This window comes from Oncorhynchus tshawytscha, unplaced genomic scaffold, assembly GCF_018296145.1.
Source record: "Oncorhynchus tshawytscha isolate Ot180627B unplaced genomic scaffold, Otsh_v2.0 Un_contig_6829_pilon_pilon, whole genome shotgun sequence".
NCBI lineage: Eukaryota > Metazoa > Chordata > Actinopteri > Salmoniformes > Salmonidae > Oncorhynchus > Oncorhynchus tshawytscha.
The window spans coordinates 242,911-260,514 of record NW_024609670.1 but is presented as its reverse complement, the minus strand read 5'-3'; the positions used below and the strand labels follow the sequence as shown (position 1 = coordinate 260,514).

General features: G+C 44.2%; 1 protein-coding gene across 2 annotated transcripts; it reads right to left on the bottom strand.

The window, feature by feature from the left end:
* Positions 1–456: 456 nt before the first annotated feature.
* pkd2 (polycystic kidney disease 2) lies at positions 457–16,785 on the bottom strand. Of its 2 annotated transcripts, none has more exons than XM_042316793.1 (15): positions 15,792–16,785; positions 15,395–15,508; positions 7,534–7,667; positions 5,861–6,111; positions 5,350–5,574; positions 4,825–5,053; positions 4,407–4,577; positions 3,951–4,132; positions 3,627–3,747; positions 3,402–3,500; positions 2,966–3,087; positions 2,692–2,809; positions 2,442–2,602; positions 2,119–2,266; positions 457–1,827 (listed from the first exon to the last, which is right to left on the bottom strand). In XM_042316793.1, the coding sequence occupies exons 1-15, from the start codon at positions 16,237–16,239 to the stop codon at positions 1,606–1,608; spliced, it is 2,745 nt and encodes a 914-aa protein (XP_042172727.1). In that variant the 5' UTR covers positions 16,240–16,785; the 3' UTR covers positions 457–1,605. The 2 variants fall into 2 exon arrangements, with proteins under 2 accessions (XP_042172727.1, XP_042172726.1); XM_042316792.1 differs by having other exon boundaries at positions 2,442–2,605; positions 15,792–16,784.
* Between the last annotated feature and the right edge of the window lie 819 nt (positions 16,786–17,604).

Sequence of the window (17,604 nt, the reverse complement as noted above, 5' to 3'; positions counted from 1 at the left end):
CTAGGTTTTTGGAAACAATGCTTTTATAAACATTTTCATGTAACATTGCGAGTGGTAATTATGTACCTACCAACAATGTATAGCCAAAATCAACGATACCAACCGTTAACATGGTTCCAATGGACCATATGCAAGAAATGCCTGACTCCTAGAACACATACAGAGGCCTAAATGGTCACCTTTGTGAGACCTTTTAGTAACAGAGAGACCTTTTTGGTGACAGAGCAGGCGTCTCGTCTCCAGAACAGGCATTTAGGTCAATAGGGGGTATAATCCCATTTAATCTCATCTAATCCCCCAACATATATCAACTCCAATCAAACCGGTTCAATGTACATGACAGGTCCATTACTGACACCTTATATTCAAGGTTTAGAGTCACTATCGGTGTGTTCAAACGTATCAAACAACGACCCGGGATTAAATGTAGGATTTTTTTTAACACACACCACTTCATCGTTTTAGCATCACAACACACTTTATTTTTCACACCTTTGATATACAGTATGTAACCACAAAAAAATTACAAAACGACTACAAAATACTGCAAGGTACCGTACATAATAATACACACGAGGATCACATGACCCTAGATGCACTCCGAATCGAAGTTTGTTTCAAGTTACAATATGTATCATATTATGCATTTATAAAAAGGGTGTTTTGTAAGTCATTACAAAGTGATATAGGTTAGTAATTATGACAGGATGAGCCACACTTGTAACTATATTAAAATGACAAAAAAGGAAAGCAGCAAATGAACGATCGATGAGACCATTCCCTGTGGAATATCAAGATGTGCGTGCGTGCATATACGGTGTAACCAAAAACCAAAAGCCCTTGAGCTACGTACCCGCACAGGAAAAGCAATGATATGCCGTGTATTCTTAGAATATAAACCAAATGGAAATAGCTTAAGAGGCTAGTTCATTTACATCACATGTAATATCTCCACTATAATCAAAACCTTCATTGTGTCCAGCATCTTCATGTACCCGAATTCTTCATTTTAAACGCTACAATCATGTACTTGTGCTTGCACTGTAAGCTTTGTAAATGTATCAGGTCATATTTTGCTTGCCTTAAAGCATGTACCATCTTATAGATGGCGTACGTAGGACTGTTTTCAGACCATATGAGTCTATTGGGTGGGTTTCACTCACACTCTTAGATAGCTGAGGTGCCGTGCACGTGACTTTGCCATTGTGGTATCATGTGTAAAGATTTCAAACAAACACAGAGGGATGATGATGGGACTATGTACTGGTATATAATGTAGAACACGACCAGAAAGGACATTTACACAAGGATATCTTCATTTGTGTGACAACCTATTGTGCCACAACCAATGAATACAATCTCGAACCTCACTAAAATGTCTCTTAAAAAGTTACACTTAGCCTCCGATAGGTCCAAATCCTTACTTAAAATTTGATTGCGTAACTCGGACTTCCACGATAATCTTCCATTGAGGTCAATGGGAACATTTTCAGAAAATTCAAATTGCATGCACACATCTCAAGTAAGGATTTGGCGCTTAGAACCTGTAAAAAATACTATAATGTCCCTTTCTCGTTACCGTGTAACTTTCTGGTGGGCGGAGTTTTACACGTGGCCACTCCCATTACCCCCAGCGTCCACCCCATCAGTAGAAAGGGAGGAGGAGGGGCGGGGGCGTGGTTGGGCTCCTGGACCAATGGCAGTGGAGGGCTGGTGATGGCTGACCTGTGAGACAGTGTCGTCAGACTCCCAGCGCTCTAGCTCCTCCCTTACCAGCCGCTCCATCTGCTCTCTCTGGACGTCCATGTCCCGACCCTGCCTCTCATCCTGGGGGAGAGATTTTATTTTATTAGTATCTTTTAGTCATCATTTGGACTAATCTTCCAAGAGTCCTTAAACATATAACACACTGTTACAAACAGACATAATACCCTAACATATTGACCATATAAATAGTCTAAAAGTCAGAGAGAGGGGGGGACAAAAGGGAGAAGGGAGATGTTGGAACGAGAGAGATGGACAGAAAGAGAGGGGAAGGAAAGATTTTTAAAAAGTGTTTGGTGTGGGCGAGATGGGCATATGTGTGTGTGTGTGTGTCCCATGTACATTCCGTCTCACCTCCAGCACCCCCTCCAGCAGTTTTCCCAGCACGTCTCTCCTCTTGAGCTTAGCTCTCTCCATGGCCTCCAGCTTCACAATCACTGCATCGATCTTAGACACTATACTACCTATGGAGTGCTCCATCCGGTCAACACGACGCACCAGCCTGGAATAGAACAGAACAATAATGTCAATAACACGTTTATATAACATGCTATATCCATAGTTACGACACATGGTTTAAAACATTTAAATATCAGGTACATCCTCTGTCGGAAACACACAGAGGACCTTTCAAAAGCCCAATACTTCAACTTGGCTGGTAATAGAACTCGACCTACACTTGAAACTCTTCGTAGGGCACGCCTCCTGAGCTGCTGCCACGGCGACGGGAGCTGTGACCGCTGTCCTCATCGTCATCCTCCTCCGAGTCGTCATGGCTACGGGGGAAGCTCCGCCCACTGGTGGGTCTGGGCAACGAGCTGCGCTCCAGATCCAGGTCCTCCTGGCCATATGTGCAGAGACACACTGAACATCTGCAAACGTGTGTGTGTAGCTCGTTGCCCTGTGTGTGTGTGTGTGTCCACTCACTCTCTCTTTCTCCAGGTCATCCCTCATCTGCTGGTGTTCGTGCTCAGTCAGCTCCTGGTCCCCACCGTGGTCATATTTGGCAAAGATGGCCTCAATCTCCTCATCCGTGTGGCCCTTTCTAAATACACAAACAACAACACATTTAGTTGTACTATTACATGTCACCTGTGTCTTGATGTCTTTCTTCATATGTATGTATAAATTAATGAAATAGTGTATGTTTATGAATTAGTCAGTGAAACCCCAGTTTGGTTTCAGGGGCTGCAGCGTTCACCCTTTGAGGTCCTGGCGGAGCTCGCCGAAGTTGAGTTTCCCACCGGCCTGGCGCAGACTGTCTGAGATGTCATCCACAGTGGTCTTCTTCAGTCTCAGCTTCATCAAGGCTTTGTTACAGCCCTGCAGGGAGAGAAACAACACTCGGACAAACTCAAGGACACCTATCAACTCGGAGGTGAATGTTGTTGCCATTTTCATTCTGCATTTAGCAGTTATTCAGTATTCATGTTGATAATATTCAACAGTAACGTAAAATTACATTAACTTGAGTCTCCTTTTCAATTGAACTCTTTACTTCATAGAATCTTAAATATGAAGTTGCTATGATACAAGTCAGCTTGCAGTTGTTTGAAATACTCAGCTACAAAGACACGTTAAGGGATCACATACACCTACTAGAACAAATAACCCCACATACCATTTGGGTCCCGTACCTTTTTAATGAGGTCCGTCATCTCCATCTCAGACCTCTGCTGGGACATGTCTGCCTTCACCTCTGAGTAGGTGTCATTAATGATGGCCAGGAACATATTCTACAGGGAGACAAAAAACAGTCAGAGCAAACTTTAATCTCTCTAGATAATGTAGATCAAATAGTACAATATGAATATATATCAATATAACCACACATTTATCAATGGTAGTGTATCAAAACTCACCATGAGGATGAAGAAGATGAAGAAGACGAAGGTGATGAAGTAGATGGGTCCCAGGACTGGGTTAGCCTCCTCTATCTCAGAGAACTCAAAGTCTCCCAGGATGATGCGGAACTGGGTAAAACTACATGGAAAAGAAGACAAGAAGAAGAAGCTATGAAGAGGCTAAGATGAAGCTATAGGGGTGCGTTACCATTATAGTTCCAATGGGTCAAATTCCAAACAAAATTCAAATCACTCAATGGGAGCCCTGGTTGTCTATGGAGAACCTAAAGAACTGAGAATCTTGGAACCTGGGTTGATTCCAATCAAACCAATGTTACTTACATGCAGGCTTGGAAGGTACTGAAGTCGTTGACCTGGGTGCCAAACACCAGGTAGGCCAGCTGAGCGTAGGCCAGGAAGATGATGAAGAACATGATGGCGAAGCCGATGAGGTCCTTGGCACAGCGAGACATGGTGGTGGACAGCTGGCTCATGGTCTTGTTGAAGTTGATGAACTTGAAGAGCTGAAGAGGAGAGATGAGCAGAAACCAGGTTAGAATTCAAGTGTCTTTGAAAAGCGTTATATCAATTCTGTCTTTTTTGAATTTGTATTAAAATCATGCCAATATAGTCTCACTTTATGGGAGCATACTTTGGCTTCTGCCAACAGGTCTGGACCTTTATGGCACAGGTAGTAGTACTCTCATCCTGTAACCAACTGTAGAGTGTCTGGTTCAAGCTCTGCTCCTGGTCAATTCCCACTCAATTGCTACATTCAGCCTGTCAAGCCATTCTTACCTTCACCCAGGAGAAAAGGACGATGACTGCGGCCATGTTGTTGAACGTAACCTGGAGGTGTGCCAGAGGCGCGAAGCTGGGGTGGGCGCTGTGGTTCTCCAGAAGGTCTTTGAGACGATTGCTCACCACTGATGTTCTGGTGATGTTGATGATTATGGCAGAAACACTCAACTGGAAAAAGAGGAGGGGGATATTTGGAATCTCAACACAACAATATTTGGATCACAAACCTCTTCCATTTGTTCCAATATCTATACTAGCCTACCACTTAGAATGCATGTTCATTGCACTAGCTCATTCTAAGTAGTATGCTAGTGTGGATACTGGAACAGAGCCCTTCTTTACTTGTTTCAGGGTGTTTCAGGGGGACTCCATCCCTTCCTACTCCCTGCTAGGGCAGCCATCTTGAATTACGTACCACAACAATGAGGACATCCAGGCAGTTCCACACACTCTTGAAGTAGCGCAGGCGGTGGAGGCGTATCTCCAGGGCCTCCTCCACCACGTAGTACAGGATGAAGAGGCAGAAGGCCACCTCACACACCCCGACAAAGTAGTCCCAGCTGGACACGTAGCGAATCAGACGCACCGTCTGAAACTGCCAGGAAGTGACAACGCCTCCTGTAGCGGGGAACTCCACCACCAACCTGAAACATTCAATTCAATTAATCTGTATTTATCCCCGCAGTTAAGCAGACAGGTTAAACTGAATGAACAAGAGATATTCCGTATTCAGCCTCTCTAGGGTGAAAATCGAGGTTCAATGACACCAGATTGTGGATGAGGATGGTAACTAGAGAACTCCCATTGGATTGCATGAGTCATTGATCCCAACCACGGATGTCTTGAGAGCCTGGATTGAACCTATGTATCACCTATATAACCAGTGTGAAACAGTCCTAAGTAACATGTAATACGTATGTAATAACTCTGGGCTCTGTACCTGGCAATACAGAAGAGGTTGATGTTGCCGTTGTACACAGAGAAGTCCAGGAAGACGGCTCTGGTTCCTCTGTCCAGCCACAGCTGGTGTTTTAGGGAGCGTAGCAAGCCAGCTGACTCATCTCTGGAACGGGCCAGGTCCTGGTAGTACCCCCCTCCACCGTAGGTAGCCACCTGGCCCCAGTAACTACTCCCATTCAGGCTGTTCTCCTCTGTGTACATCCACCTGGTGGAAAGACAGACAGTCAGACTCATCATAGAGCCACAGTGAAACAGTTTGGCCTGGTATTCACTGGTGGCTATTGGTGAGTGACCTTATATGCCATACTTTTATCTGGTGGACAGCATCCATAATGTGCTTTCAGTTAACACTAGAGCACATGATGTAACTATTGCTTTGGTTTAGTCTCTAGCATTACAACCAATTGTAGCTTTATGGTTGCTTTCTTATACGTTACCATTGAACTATACTGTACATCTAACAGTAGTGCAGAGTAGTTTAGTAGACGTACGCAGTTCCGTTCATGGGGCCAAAGGGGGCGCTGTCCTCGTTGCTCGGGGTGTACATGTTGTAGCAGTCCTGCACCTCATCCCTAAGGTCCTCGTGCACGGAGCAGGATTCGTTGCGAACTTTGACCTGGCGGAGGCGGGGCACCCCCAGTAGCAGGTTCTCATAGTAGATCATACTGTGGTTCTCAGGGAGACTCTTGTTGTTGTACCATACTTCCCAATACATCCCGTTCAGGAAGGGACCCTCTGTGAACTGCATGGTGGAGAGACACGCACTGGTTACAGAGAGAATTTCAACTGAAAGCTCTGCTGGTCTGTTAGGTTCTAACTAGATTCATGGAAACGCTCCATTGTTCTATTTGGTGTTAATTAATGTGATTTGAACTAAATACTTTTAAGTGCTGCTTTGGTTTTATGCTTCATATACACTACACAACAAAAAGTATGTGGACACCTACTCGTCGAATATCTCATTCCAAAATCCTGGGCATTAATACAGAGTTGTAGAGGAAAAGCTTCTGGGAAGGCTTTCCTCTACATGTTGGAACTGCTGCAGGGACTTGCTTCTATTCAGCCACAAGAGCATTAGTGAGGTTGGGCAATTATGCCTGGCTCGCAGTCGGTGTTCCAATTCATCCCAAAGGTGTTCGAAGGGGTTGAGGTCAGGGCTCTGTGCAGGCCAGTCAAGTTCCTCCACACCGATCTCGACAAACCATTTCTGTATGGACCTTGCTTTGTGCACGCAATTATTGTCATGCTGAAACAGGAAAGGGCCTTCCCTAAACCGTTACCACAAAGTTGGAAGCACAGAAACGTCTAGAATGTCATTATATGCTGTAGCGTTAAGATTTCCCTTCACTGGAACTAAGGGGCCTAGTCCGAACCATGAAAGACAGCCCCAGACCATTATTCCTCCTCCAACAAACTTTACAGTTGGCACTATGCATCCTCCAAACCCAGATTCATCCGTCGGACTGCCAGATGGTGAAGCATGATTCATCACTCCAGAGAAAGCGTTTCCACTGCTCCAGAGTCCAATTAAGGTGAGCTTTACACCGCTTGTGTGCGGCTGCTCGGGCATGGAAACCCATTTCATGAAGCCCTGGCGAACAGTTGTTGTGCTGACGTTGCTTCCAGAGGCAGTTTGGAACTCAGTAGTGAGACGATTTTTAAGCAATACGCGCTTCAGCACTTGGGGGTCCCGTTCTGTGAGCTTGCGTGGCCTACTACTTTGCGGCTGAGCCGTTGTTGCTGCTAGACACTTCCACTTCACAATAACTGCAGTTACAGTTGACCGGGGCAGCTCTGGAAGGGCAGAAATGTGATAAACTGACTTGTTGGAAAGGTGGCATCCTATGACGGTGCCACTGAGCTCTTCAGTAAGGCCAATCTACTGCCAATGTTTTTTTAATGGAGAATGCATGGCTGTGTGCTCAATATTTTACACCTGTCAGCACTGGATGTGGCTGAAATAGACAAATCCACTCATTTGAAGGGATGTCCACATACATTTGTATATATAGTGTAACTGAGCATGGTCATTGGCATGCATTGGCATCTTTGTTATACCATAACTAAGCACCAAGCTCTATTTTCCAATCAGACAAAAAGCACAAAGCAGGAGATTAAACCACTGCATAGCAAACCGGGGAATTGACTCATTGAATTGACTCACCTTCCAGAATTCACCCATAGTTGAGAGGCTTCTGAATGTGGCTGTGTCCCCCGGGGACAGTGGTGTATCCAGGAAGAGCTGGGACATCACCTTGGTGTAGTAGTACATGTTGGAGCCCACCATCCCATAGGTTACTACACAACACAACAGAAGAGACTGTAAGAGTTTCTCGGCATGAGATTATGGTGCATTTTCCTTTGTGTTTTTAGTTACACACAGCATACCTGTTCAGCATGTTCTAATAACTGTTTATTTCATAAATGCTTGTATACATAACCAATGTTTAAAATAATGAATAACGGCATTAATGTTATCCTATCGTTATACTATATATTACTGTCATGCTACAGTTGTATTAGCCTATATTGTGTTTACCCACATAGTCCATTGACACATCGGTGCATCAATCTTAGTAACATAATTTAAAAAATCCCCATCAAAATCCATCAGTTTAAAAGAAAACTACCCAGAAACTATCTTTTGGTATTTGTTTCATTTGTCCATTGTTGACATAGTCCCGAAATATTTTGCTTGTCAGCAATAAAATTTTCAAGATATGTAACTTTCAAAATACAGAAATCATCCCCATATAATGCATTTTGCATCATATGATGCTGTATTTTAAGTCATATGATGGGATGATTTTTGTATTTTGAAAGTTACATATATATATATTATATATATATATATAATATATATATATATATATATATATATATATATATATATATATATATATATACCTAAAGGGGTCCTAAAATTTTAAATAAAATGGTCCATGGTATGACTTTCTTAAAACAATCCCCCCCATTTTTTGACTGTCTTTTTTGCCAACGGCTTACACTTCTAAGAAATGTATGTAACAATATTGTGAACTACATCTTTGTTTTGATCATGTGTTTCTCTCTCTGAATGGTCCAACAGGTACAGTGCTGAACCTCAATACAGGGACCCCCCTGGGGTGCGTGCTCAGTCCCCTCCTGTACTCTCTGTTCACTCATGACTGCATGGCCAGGCACGACTCTCTGAGGCCAAGACCTGTTTAAGATGCCACTGAAAACAAAAACGTATAGGGGAAAGGGAATAGCTAGTCAGTTGCACAACTGAATGGATTCAACCGAAATGTGTCTTACGCATTTAACCCAATACCTCTGAATAGGGCTGCCTTAATTGACATCCATGTCATTGGTGCCAGGAGAACAGTTGTAACCCCAAACGTCTGTGTATACTTGAATCTGGTCAACCAGCTCCCATGCACAGAGAATAGGCTTACACTTCCACAAGCAGCAAAGTCACAGGGATAAAACGTATTCAGCGTTCCATAGTCAATACAGGACTAAGAATGAATCGTACTACACCGGGCTCTGACGCTCGTCGGATGTGGCAGGGCTTGCAAACTATCACAGACTACAAAGGGAAGCACAGCCGCGAGCTGCCCAGTGACACGAACCTACCAGATGAGCTAAATTACTTCTATGCTCGCTTCGAGGCAAGTAACACTAAAACATTCATGAGAGCATCAGCTGTTCCGGACGACTGTGTGATCACACTCTCCATAGCCGATGTGAGTAAGATCTTTAAACAGGTCAACATTCACAAGGCCCAGGACCAGACGGATTACCACGACGTGTACTCCGAGCATGCGCTGACCAACTGGCAAGTGTCTTCACTGACATTTTAACCTGTCCCTGACTGAGTCTGTAATACCAACATATTTCAAGCAGACCACCATAATCATTGTGCCCAAGAACACTAAGGTAACCTGCCTGAATGACTACCGACCCATAGCACGCACGTCTGTAGCCATGAAGTGCTTTGAAAGGCTGGTCATGGCTCACATCAACACCATTATCCCAGAAACCCTATACCCACTCCAATTTGCATACTGCCCCAACAGATCCACATATGATGCAATCTCTATTGCACTCCACACTGTCTTTTCCCACCTGGACAAAAGGAACACCTAGGTGAGAATGCTATTCATTGACTACAGCTCAGCGTTCAACATCATAGTGCCTTCAAAGCTCATCACTAAGCTAAGGACCCTGGGACTAAACACCTCCCTCTGCAACTGGATCCTGGACATCCTGACGGACCGCCCACAGGTGGTAAGGGTCGGTAACAACACATCCGTCACGCTGATCCTCAACACGGGGACCCCTCAGGTGTGCGTGCTCAGTCCCCTCATGTACTATCTGTTCACTCATGACTGCATGGCCAGGCACGACTCTAACACCATCATTAAGTTTGCGGATGACACAACCATGGTAGGCCTGATCACCGCCAACGATGAGACAGCCTATAGGGAGGAGGTCAGAGACCTGGCTGTGTTCTGCCAGGACAACAACCTCTCCCTCAATGTGATCAAGACAAAGGAGATGATTGTGGACTATGGGAAAGGAGGACCGAGCACGCCCCCATTCTGATCGACGGAGCAGTTTGAGAGCTTCAAGTTCCTTGGTGTCTACATCCCCAACAAACTATCTTGGTCCAAACACACCAAGACAGTCAAGACAAAACCTATTCCCACTCAGGAGACTGAAAAGACCTGGCATGGGTCCTCAGATCCTCAAAAAGTTCTACAGCTGCACCATCGAGAGCATCCTCACTGGTTGCATCACTGCCTGGTATGGCAACTGCTCGGCCTCCGACCACAAAGCACTACAGAGGGTAATGAGTATGGCCCAGTATATCACTGGATCCGAGCTCCCTGCCATCCAGGACCTCTATACCAGATGGTGTCAGAGGAAGGCCCTAAAAATTGTCAAAGACTCTAGCCACCCTAGTCATAGACTGTTCTCTCTGCTACCGCACGGCAAGCGGTACCGGAGTGCCAAGTCTAGGCCCAAAAGGCTTCTTAACAGCTTCTACCACCAAGCAATAAGACTCCTGAACATCTAATCAAATGGCTACCCAGACTATTTGCATTGCCCCCCCCCGCCCCTTACGCTGCTGCTACTCTCTGTTTATTATCTATACACAGTCACTTTAACTCTACCTACATGTACATATTACCACAATTACCTCGACTAACCGGTGCCCCCGCAACATTAACTCTTTACCGATACCCCCTGTATATAGCCTCGCTATTGTTATTTTACTGCTGCTCTTTAATTATTTATTACTTTGAAAAAAAAAGTTTATATTTTTTTACATAACAATTATTTTCCAATTATTTTAAATTGCATTGTTGGTTAAGGGCTTGTAAGTAAGCGTTTCACTGTAAGGTCTACTACACCTGTTGTATTTGGCGCATGTGACAAATCAAATTTGATTTGATTGTGGTATTTTAACAATGGAGGATTGGTTGATTTCAAGTTTTTAAGTATATGTTTTTCATGATGATTGATAAGAAAAGTATCATCCAACCTGACTTATTCAGCATTCCATTGTAGTATTTGCTTATATGCTGTTGGACTGCATCCAGGTCCATATTTAAGCTATATTTAGATAAATATACATAAACAGTCCAACATACACACATATAGCCCATATGGCTCATATATATGCTATTTTCCATGCCTCTATTTCATTGACTCCCACCTGGCTGAGAAACTGGCTGATCTAGCTCCATCTATCCAGCCAGGAAATGACTTCCTGATCCACCCAAAACCCCATTCTGGCACGGGAACACTTTTCCTCTCAGCAGCCGTGGTATAAGGAGTGGTGAAACTAGATTAATAGCATTCTGACTCTCGGTTGTGCTGTATTCTGGAACTTTCATCATCTTCCCACAATCCTTTTCCCAAACGTACAATAATAGTGACTAAACTCTAATGGAAGTTCCTGGCTTGAGGAAGCTTTCCTGATACGCTGCCAGAGTTGTTTATCAGACATAAGGAGTTTGGAAAATGACTTTTCTGCTAGAAAAGCTGGTCAGCGGGAAAAAGTATCCTCATGGACTTAGTATTAGTCCTAGCTAAGAGCAGCAGTTACATAGTAATACCACTTCAATATGTTTTCAAGAAAATACAAATGCGAGTGCACAAAAGTGCTATACTTGATAGGTGTATGTACTTTTACTACTACCTAATTACAATGTAATTATATTGGTTTGCCTATCCTATAGTTATTCTTGTTCATAAACTGGGTGGTTTGAGCCCTGAATGCTGATTGGCTGACTGACATGGTATATCAGACCGTATACCACAGGTATGACAAAACATTATTTCTACTGCTCTAATTACATTGGTAACCAGTTTATTATAGCAATAAGGCACCTCGGGGTTGTGATATATGGCCAATATACCACGGCTAGGGGCTGCGTCCAGGCACTCCTTATCCGTGGTATATTGGTCATATACCACACCCCCTCGGGCCTGACTGTTTAAATAATGCATGTCTACGATGTGGGGCCAACATTTTTAATGCAAAAAGACTCTTATGATGCCCAACATGCATCCTCTGTGGGTGTGTGTTTTTATTTAAAAAAATATTTCACCTTTATTTAACCAGAGAAAAGAGTCTCCAGCTTCAGAGATTTTTGCAGTTTGTTCCAGTCATTGGCAGCAGAGAACTGGAAGGAAAGGCGGCCAAAGGAGGAATTGGCTTTGGGGTAACCAGTGAAATATACCTGCTGGTAGGCTATTTTGTAAATGACATCACCGAAATCGAGGATCGGTAAGATAGTCAGTTTTACGAGGGTATGTTTGGCAGCATGAGTGAAGGATGCTTTGTTGCGAAATAGAAAGCCGATTCTAGATTTTGGAGATGCTTAATGTGGGTCTGGAAGGAGAGTTTACAGTCTAACCAGACACCTAGGTATTTGTAGTAGTGATGCTGGACGGGCGGGCAGGTGCGGGCAGCAAACGGTTGAAAAGCATGCATTTAGTTTAATTTGCATTTAAGAACAGTTGGAGACCACGGGAGAGTTGTGTATGGCATTGAAGCTCGTCTGGAGGTTAGTTAGCACAGTGTCCAAAGAAGGGCCAGAAGTATACAGAATAGTGTCGTCTGCGTAGAGGTGGATCAGAGAATCCCCAGCAGCAAGAGCGACATCATTAATGTATACAGAGAAGAGAGTCGGCCCTAGAATTGAACTCTGTGGCACCCCCATAGAGACTGCCAGAGGTCCAGACAACAGGCCCTCCGATTTGACACACTGAACTCTATCAGAGAAATAGTTGGTGAACCAGGCGAGGCAGTCAATTGAGAAACCAAGGCTGTTGAGTCTGCCGATAAGAATGTGGTAATTGACAGAGTTGAAAGCCTTGGCCAGGTCGATGAATACGGCTGCACAGTATTGTTTCTTATCGATGGCGGTTAAGATATCGTTTAGGACCTTGAGCGTGGCTGAGGTGCACCCATGACCAGCTTGGAAGCCAGATTGCATAGCGGAGTAGGTACGGTGGGATTCGAAATGGTCTGTAATCTGTTTGTTAACTTGGCTTTCGAAGACCTTAGAAAGGCAGGGTAGGATAGGATATAGGTCTGTAACATTTTGAGTCTAGAGTGTCTCCCCCTTTGAAGAGGGGGATGACCACGGCAGCTTTCCAATCTTTGGGGATCTCAGATGATACGAAAGAGAGGTTGAACAGGCTAGTAATAGGGGTTGCAACAATTTCGGTGGATAATTTTACATAGAGAGGGTACAGATTGTCTAGCCCGGCTGATTTGTAGGGGTCCAGATTTTACAGCTCTTTCAAAACATCAGATATCTGGATTTGGGTGAAGGAGAAATGGAGGAGGCTTGGGCGAGTTGCTGTGAGGGGTACAGGGCAGTTGACCGGGGTAGGGGTAGCCAGGTTGAAAAGCATGGCCAGCCGTAGAAAAATGCTTATTGAAATTCTCAATTATCGTGGATTTATTGGTGGTGACAGTGTTTCCTAGCCTCAGTACAGTGGGAGGAGGTGCTCTTATTCTCCATGGACTTTACAGTGTCCCAGAACTTTTTTGAGTTTGTGGTACAGGATGCAAATTTCTGCTTGAAAAAGCTAGCCTTGGCTTTCCTAACTGCTTGTGTATATTGGTTCCTAACTTCCTGTCACACCCTGACCATATTTTTGTTTGTATGTTTCTATGTTTTGTTTGGTCAGGATGTGATCTGAGTGGGCATTCTATGTTGTGTGTCTAGTTTGTCTATTTCTATGTCTGGCCTGATATGGTTCTCAATCAGAGGCAGGTGTTAGTCATTGTCTCTGATTGGGAACCATATTTAGGTAGCCTGTTTTGTGTTGGGTTTTGTGGGTGGTTGTCTCCTGTGTCAGTATTTGTACCACACGGGACTGTTTCGGGTTTGCACGTTTTTGTTTTTGTAATTTATTCATGTATAGTTTCTTTATTAAAGAACCATGAATTATAACCACGCTGCATTATGGTCCGCCTCTCCTTCCCAGGAAGAACCCCGTTACACTTCCCTGAAAGGTTGCATATCACAGGGGCTATTTGATGCTAATGCAGTACGCCACAGGATGTTTTTGTGCTGGTCAAGGGCAGTCAGGTCTGGAGTGAACCACGGGCTATATCTGTTCCTGGTTCTACATTTTTTGAATGGGGCATGCTTATTTACGATGGTGAGGAAGGCACTTTGAAAGAATAACCAGGCATCCTCTACTGACGGGATGAGGTCAATATCCTTCCAGGATACCGGGATACCCGGGCTGGGCCAGGTCGATTAGAAAGGCCTGCTCGTTGAAGTGTTTTAGGGAGCGTTTGACAGTGATGATGGGTGGTCGTTTGACCGCAGACACATTACGGATGCAGGTTGAAAAGAGCAGAGGTGTATTTGGAGGGCAAGTTAGTTAGGATGATATCTATGAGGGTGCCCGTGTTTATGGATTTGGGGTTGTACCTGGTAGGTTCATTGATAATTTGTGTGAGTTTGAGGGAATCATGCTTAGATTGTAGGATGGTCGATGTGTTAAGCATGTCTGCTAGGTCACCTAGCAGCACGAGCTCTAAAGATAGATGGGGGGCAATCAATTCACATATGGTGTCTAGGGCACAGCTGGGGGCAGAGGGTGGTCTATAGCAAGCGGCAACGACGAGAGACTTATTTCTGGAAAGGTGGATTTTTAGAAGTAGAAGCTCTAATTGTTTGGGCACAGACCTGGATAGTATGACAGAACTCTGCAGGCTACCACTCCGCCCCCTTTGGCAGTTCTATCTTGTTGGAAAATGTTATAGTTAGGGATGGAAATTTCAGGGTTTTTGGTGATCTACCTAAGCCAGGATTCAGACACGGCTAGGACACCCGGGTTGGCAGAGTGTGCTAAGACAGTGAATAAAACAAACTTGGGGAGGAGGCTTCTAATGTTAACATGCATGAAACCAAGGCTACGGTTACAGGGGTCAACAAATGAGAGCGCCTGGGGAATGGGAGTGGAGCTAGGCACTGCTGGGCCTGGATTCACCTCTACATCACCAGAGGAACAGAGGAGGAGTAGGATAAGGTTACGGCCAAAGGCTATAAGAACTGGTCATCTAGTACGTTCGGAACAGAGAGTAAAAGGAGCAGGTATCTGGGCACGATAGATTAGATTCATGGCATAATGTACAGACAAAGGTATGGTAGGATGTGAATACAGTGGAGGTAAACCTAGGCATAGAGTGACGATGAGAAAGATATTGTCTCTAGAAGCATAATTTAAACCGCATGTGTGGGAGGTGGAACTGAAGGGTTAGCTAAGGCATATTAAGCAGGGCTAGAGGCTCTACAGTGAAATAAGACAATAATCATCAAGTGATCATAGGGGTCCAGTGAGTAGTTAAGCTGGCTGGAGACACGGCGATTCAGACAGTTAGCGAGCCGGGGCTAGCAAACTAGCAGAAGGGCCTTAGAGGTACGTCGTGACGGAAGAAGTCTGTTGTAGCCTCCTCATACGGAGCCTCCGTGTGTGTGTCCCGTGTGTGTGGTACTTACAGATACACAGTGTGATAAGGAAGATGACGTAGGTGACCATTTCTCTCAGGACGTTCCTCAGGTACCTCTCTCTGCTGCTGTCACTGTCCTCCATCAGCTGAGTACCCCATAGAACTGGGGGGAAAAAACATTTCAACACACACATTAGTATCCTTCCTTAACCATCAATGCTCGGCTTGAGATGCCAGTGCATTACCAATGAGGGCATCTACAGGTGTGTGTTGACCTAAGTGGTGTATGGAACAGTGAGGAAGAACGGCCAGAGAGGTGTTTGAGCCAATGACACAGGTCTCTACAAGTTAAAGGGCAAGTGCACTACCTCCTGTGTCATAAAGGTCCAGACCTCTTGGCAGCTGTAGTGTTCTTCATACAAGGAGGAAACGTAAGTGACACTAACTTCTTATTTTCTCCAGTATCCTCTTCCCACAGCTTTTGATGTCATGCCTGTCTTGCTGCAGGGCATCCACTGTCGGCGTTGGGTATAATCCACGGTGGATGCGGGTGCTGCTCCCTCCAGCGGTGTAACTTCCCAACCCGCTGCTGCAGCTACTGCTGGAGCCCGTGGACACTGATCTTCTCCCCGGGCTAGCCGGAGGCCAATCGGCCCCCATCATCTCATCCTCCGGTTCGAACCCCGGGTTGTCCCGACTCCAGGCTTGTCTTGAGGGGGGTGATGGTGTGCCTATGGCGCCCCCGAGCCCCAAGTCCTGGTGCTGTATGTTCTCCATCTCAATCCCCTCGCTTGTGTCCAATCTGTGCGGCAAGGACGCACCCGCTGCGCCCGTGGCGGACCTGCCAGCCTGATTCTGCTGCGGTTGTTGTGATCTGACCCGAGTCGAGCTCATTGTTAGTCCAATTCACTGAAAAGCTTTTAAAGGCCAGACTAACTACATTTACAAAACGTTAAAATCAATTATGTCTCTAGCCACTAACAAGTATTATGTTTATGTCAGGCTTGACGCGCATATCAGAAAGGAAATGTTTACGCACACATTAAAATATGTAAGAAAGTTGCCCAAGTTCAAACTCTGCAAAATAATTTCGGGAAACAGATGAACTAATTTTGATTATTTGTATATGTTCCTGTTTACAGCAAATATACTTCGAAACGTAAATTGCTTACTAAGAAAGAAAAATAACAGAACTAAAGTTTCTGTCTTCAAGAAAGTGAGCGTCTGCGTAGTTTTAGATCAAACTATTGCAAAAGTAGGTATATCAACAACAACAAATATATATAGTTACAAAACTAATTTGTAGACTAAACATTTACTAATGAAACTGAAAACTATCAACGAAATGCCTCGTTTATGGAAAAGAAGCCAAACACTTTCCTTGTCCCGGGCCAGCCATCTTGTTCTTGCTGTTCCCCCAAAATCTCACATTCTCATTTGTTGGAGACTCAGATTACATTACAAGTCATGGCGTCACAGACACTGTGGCATGCACCTCTGGAAAATACAGCACAGTCGAATGTGTAGGGGTGAATCACTTTTGGTAAAATACAATTTCACGTCTTAGAAGTGTACAATATAGAATACAATATAATATGATCAAGTTGCTGTGCATTCCATCATTATTAAACGAGTGAAAAAAAAACATTTCAATATTTATTTCTACAGCAGTAAACTATAATTGCCTTATATGGCTCAGCAAAACACTTTTTTTCTCCAAAGGTTTATATTAGTTTTAGTTCGTTATCTGAGCAATTTCTATTCAGGATGAATAGATGAGTGTTTGCAGTGCTGTGTATGGAATGAGAATGAATAGCCTACTATTTAGAATGAACCAAATCACAATTTGTCATGAGGACATTATTTTAGGGCTAAATGCATGTGACTTTAGAAACAAAAAACTATACTTTGTATAACCACGTATGTTTGGGTCTGGGGCTGCTAAGCAACAAGACAGTCCTGCAAAACCCCTGGCCAGGATTGGATGTGATTTGGACCCAATAATTGAGTGACATTTCTAAAGGCCAATCATATTTCTTTACATGGAACAACAGTATTTCTACTAGTACTTCCATAGTTATTCGGTCACTTGGTGTGTTCTTTTCTAGCAACATTGTTACTGTATTACCTTTACTCACTGTTGTGTTATTCATGTCCATTAGATGGCGCTCATTCTCCAGTTTTGATTTAAATCACCCACCGGCTCAATTCGCAATGGAGTTAACTCAAGGTAGTTACGTCAAGGTAACAATCACTGTT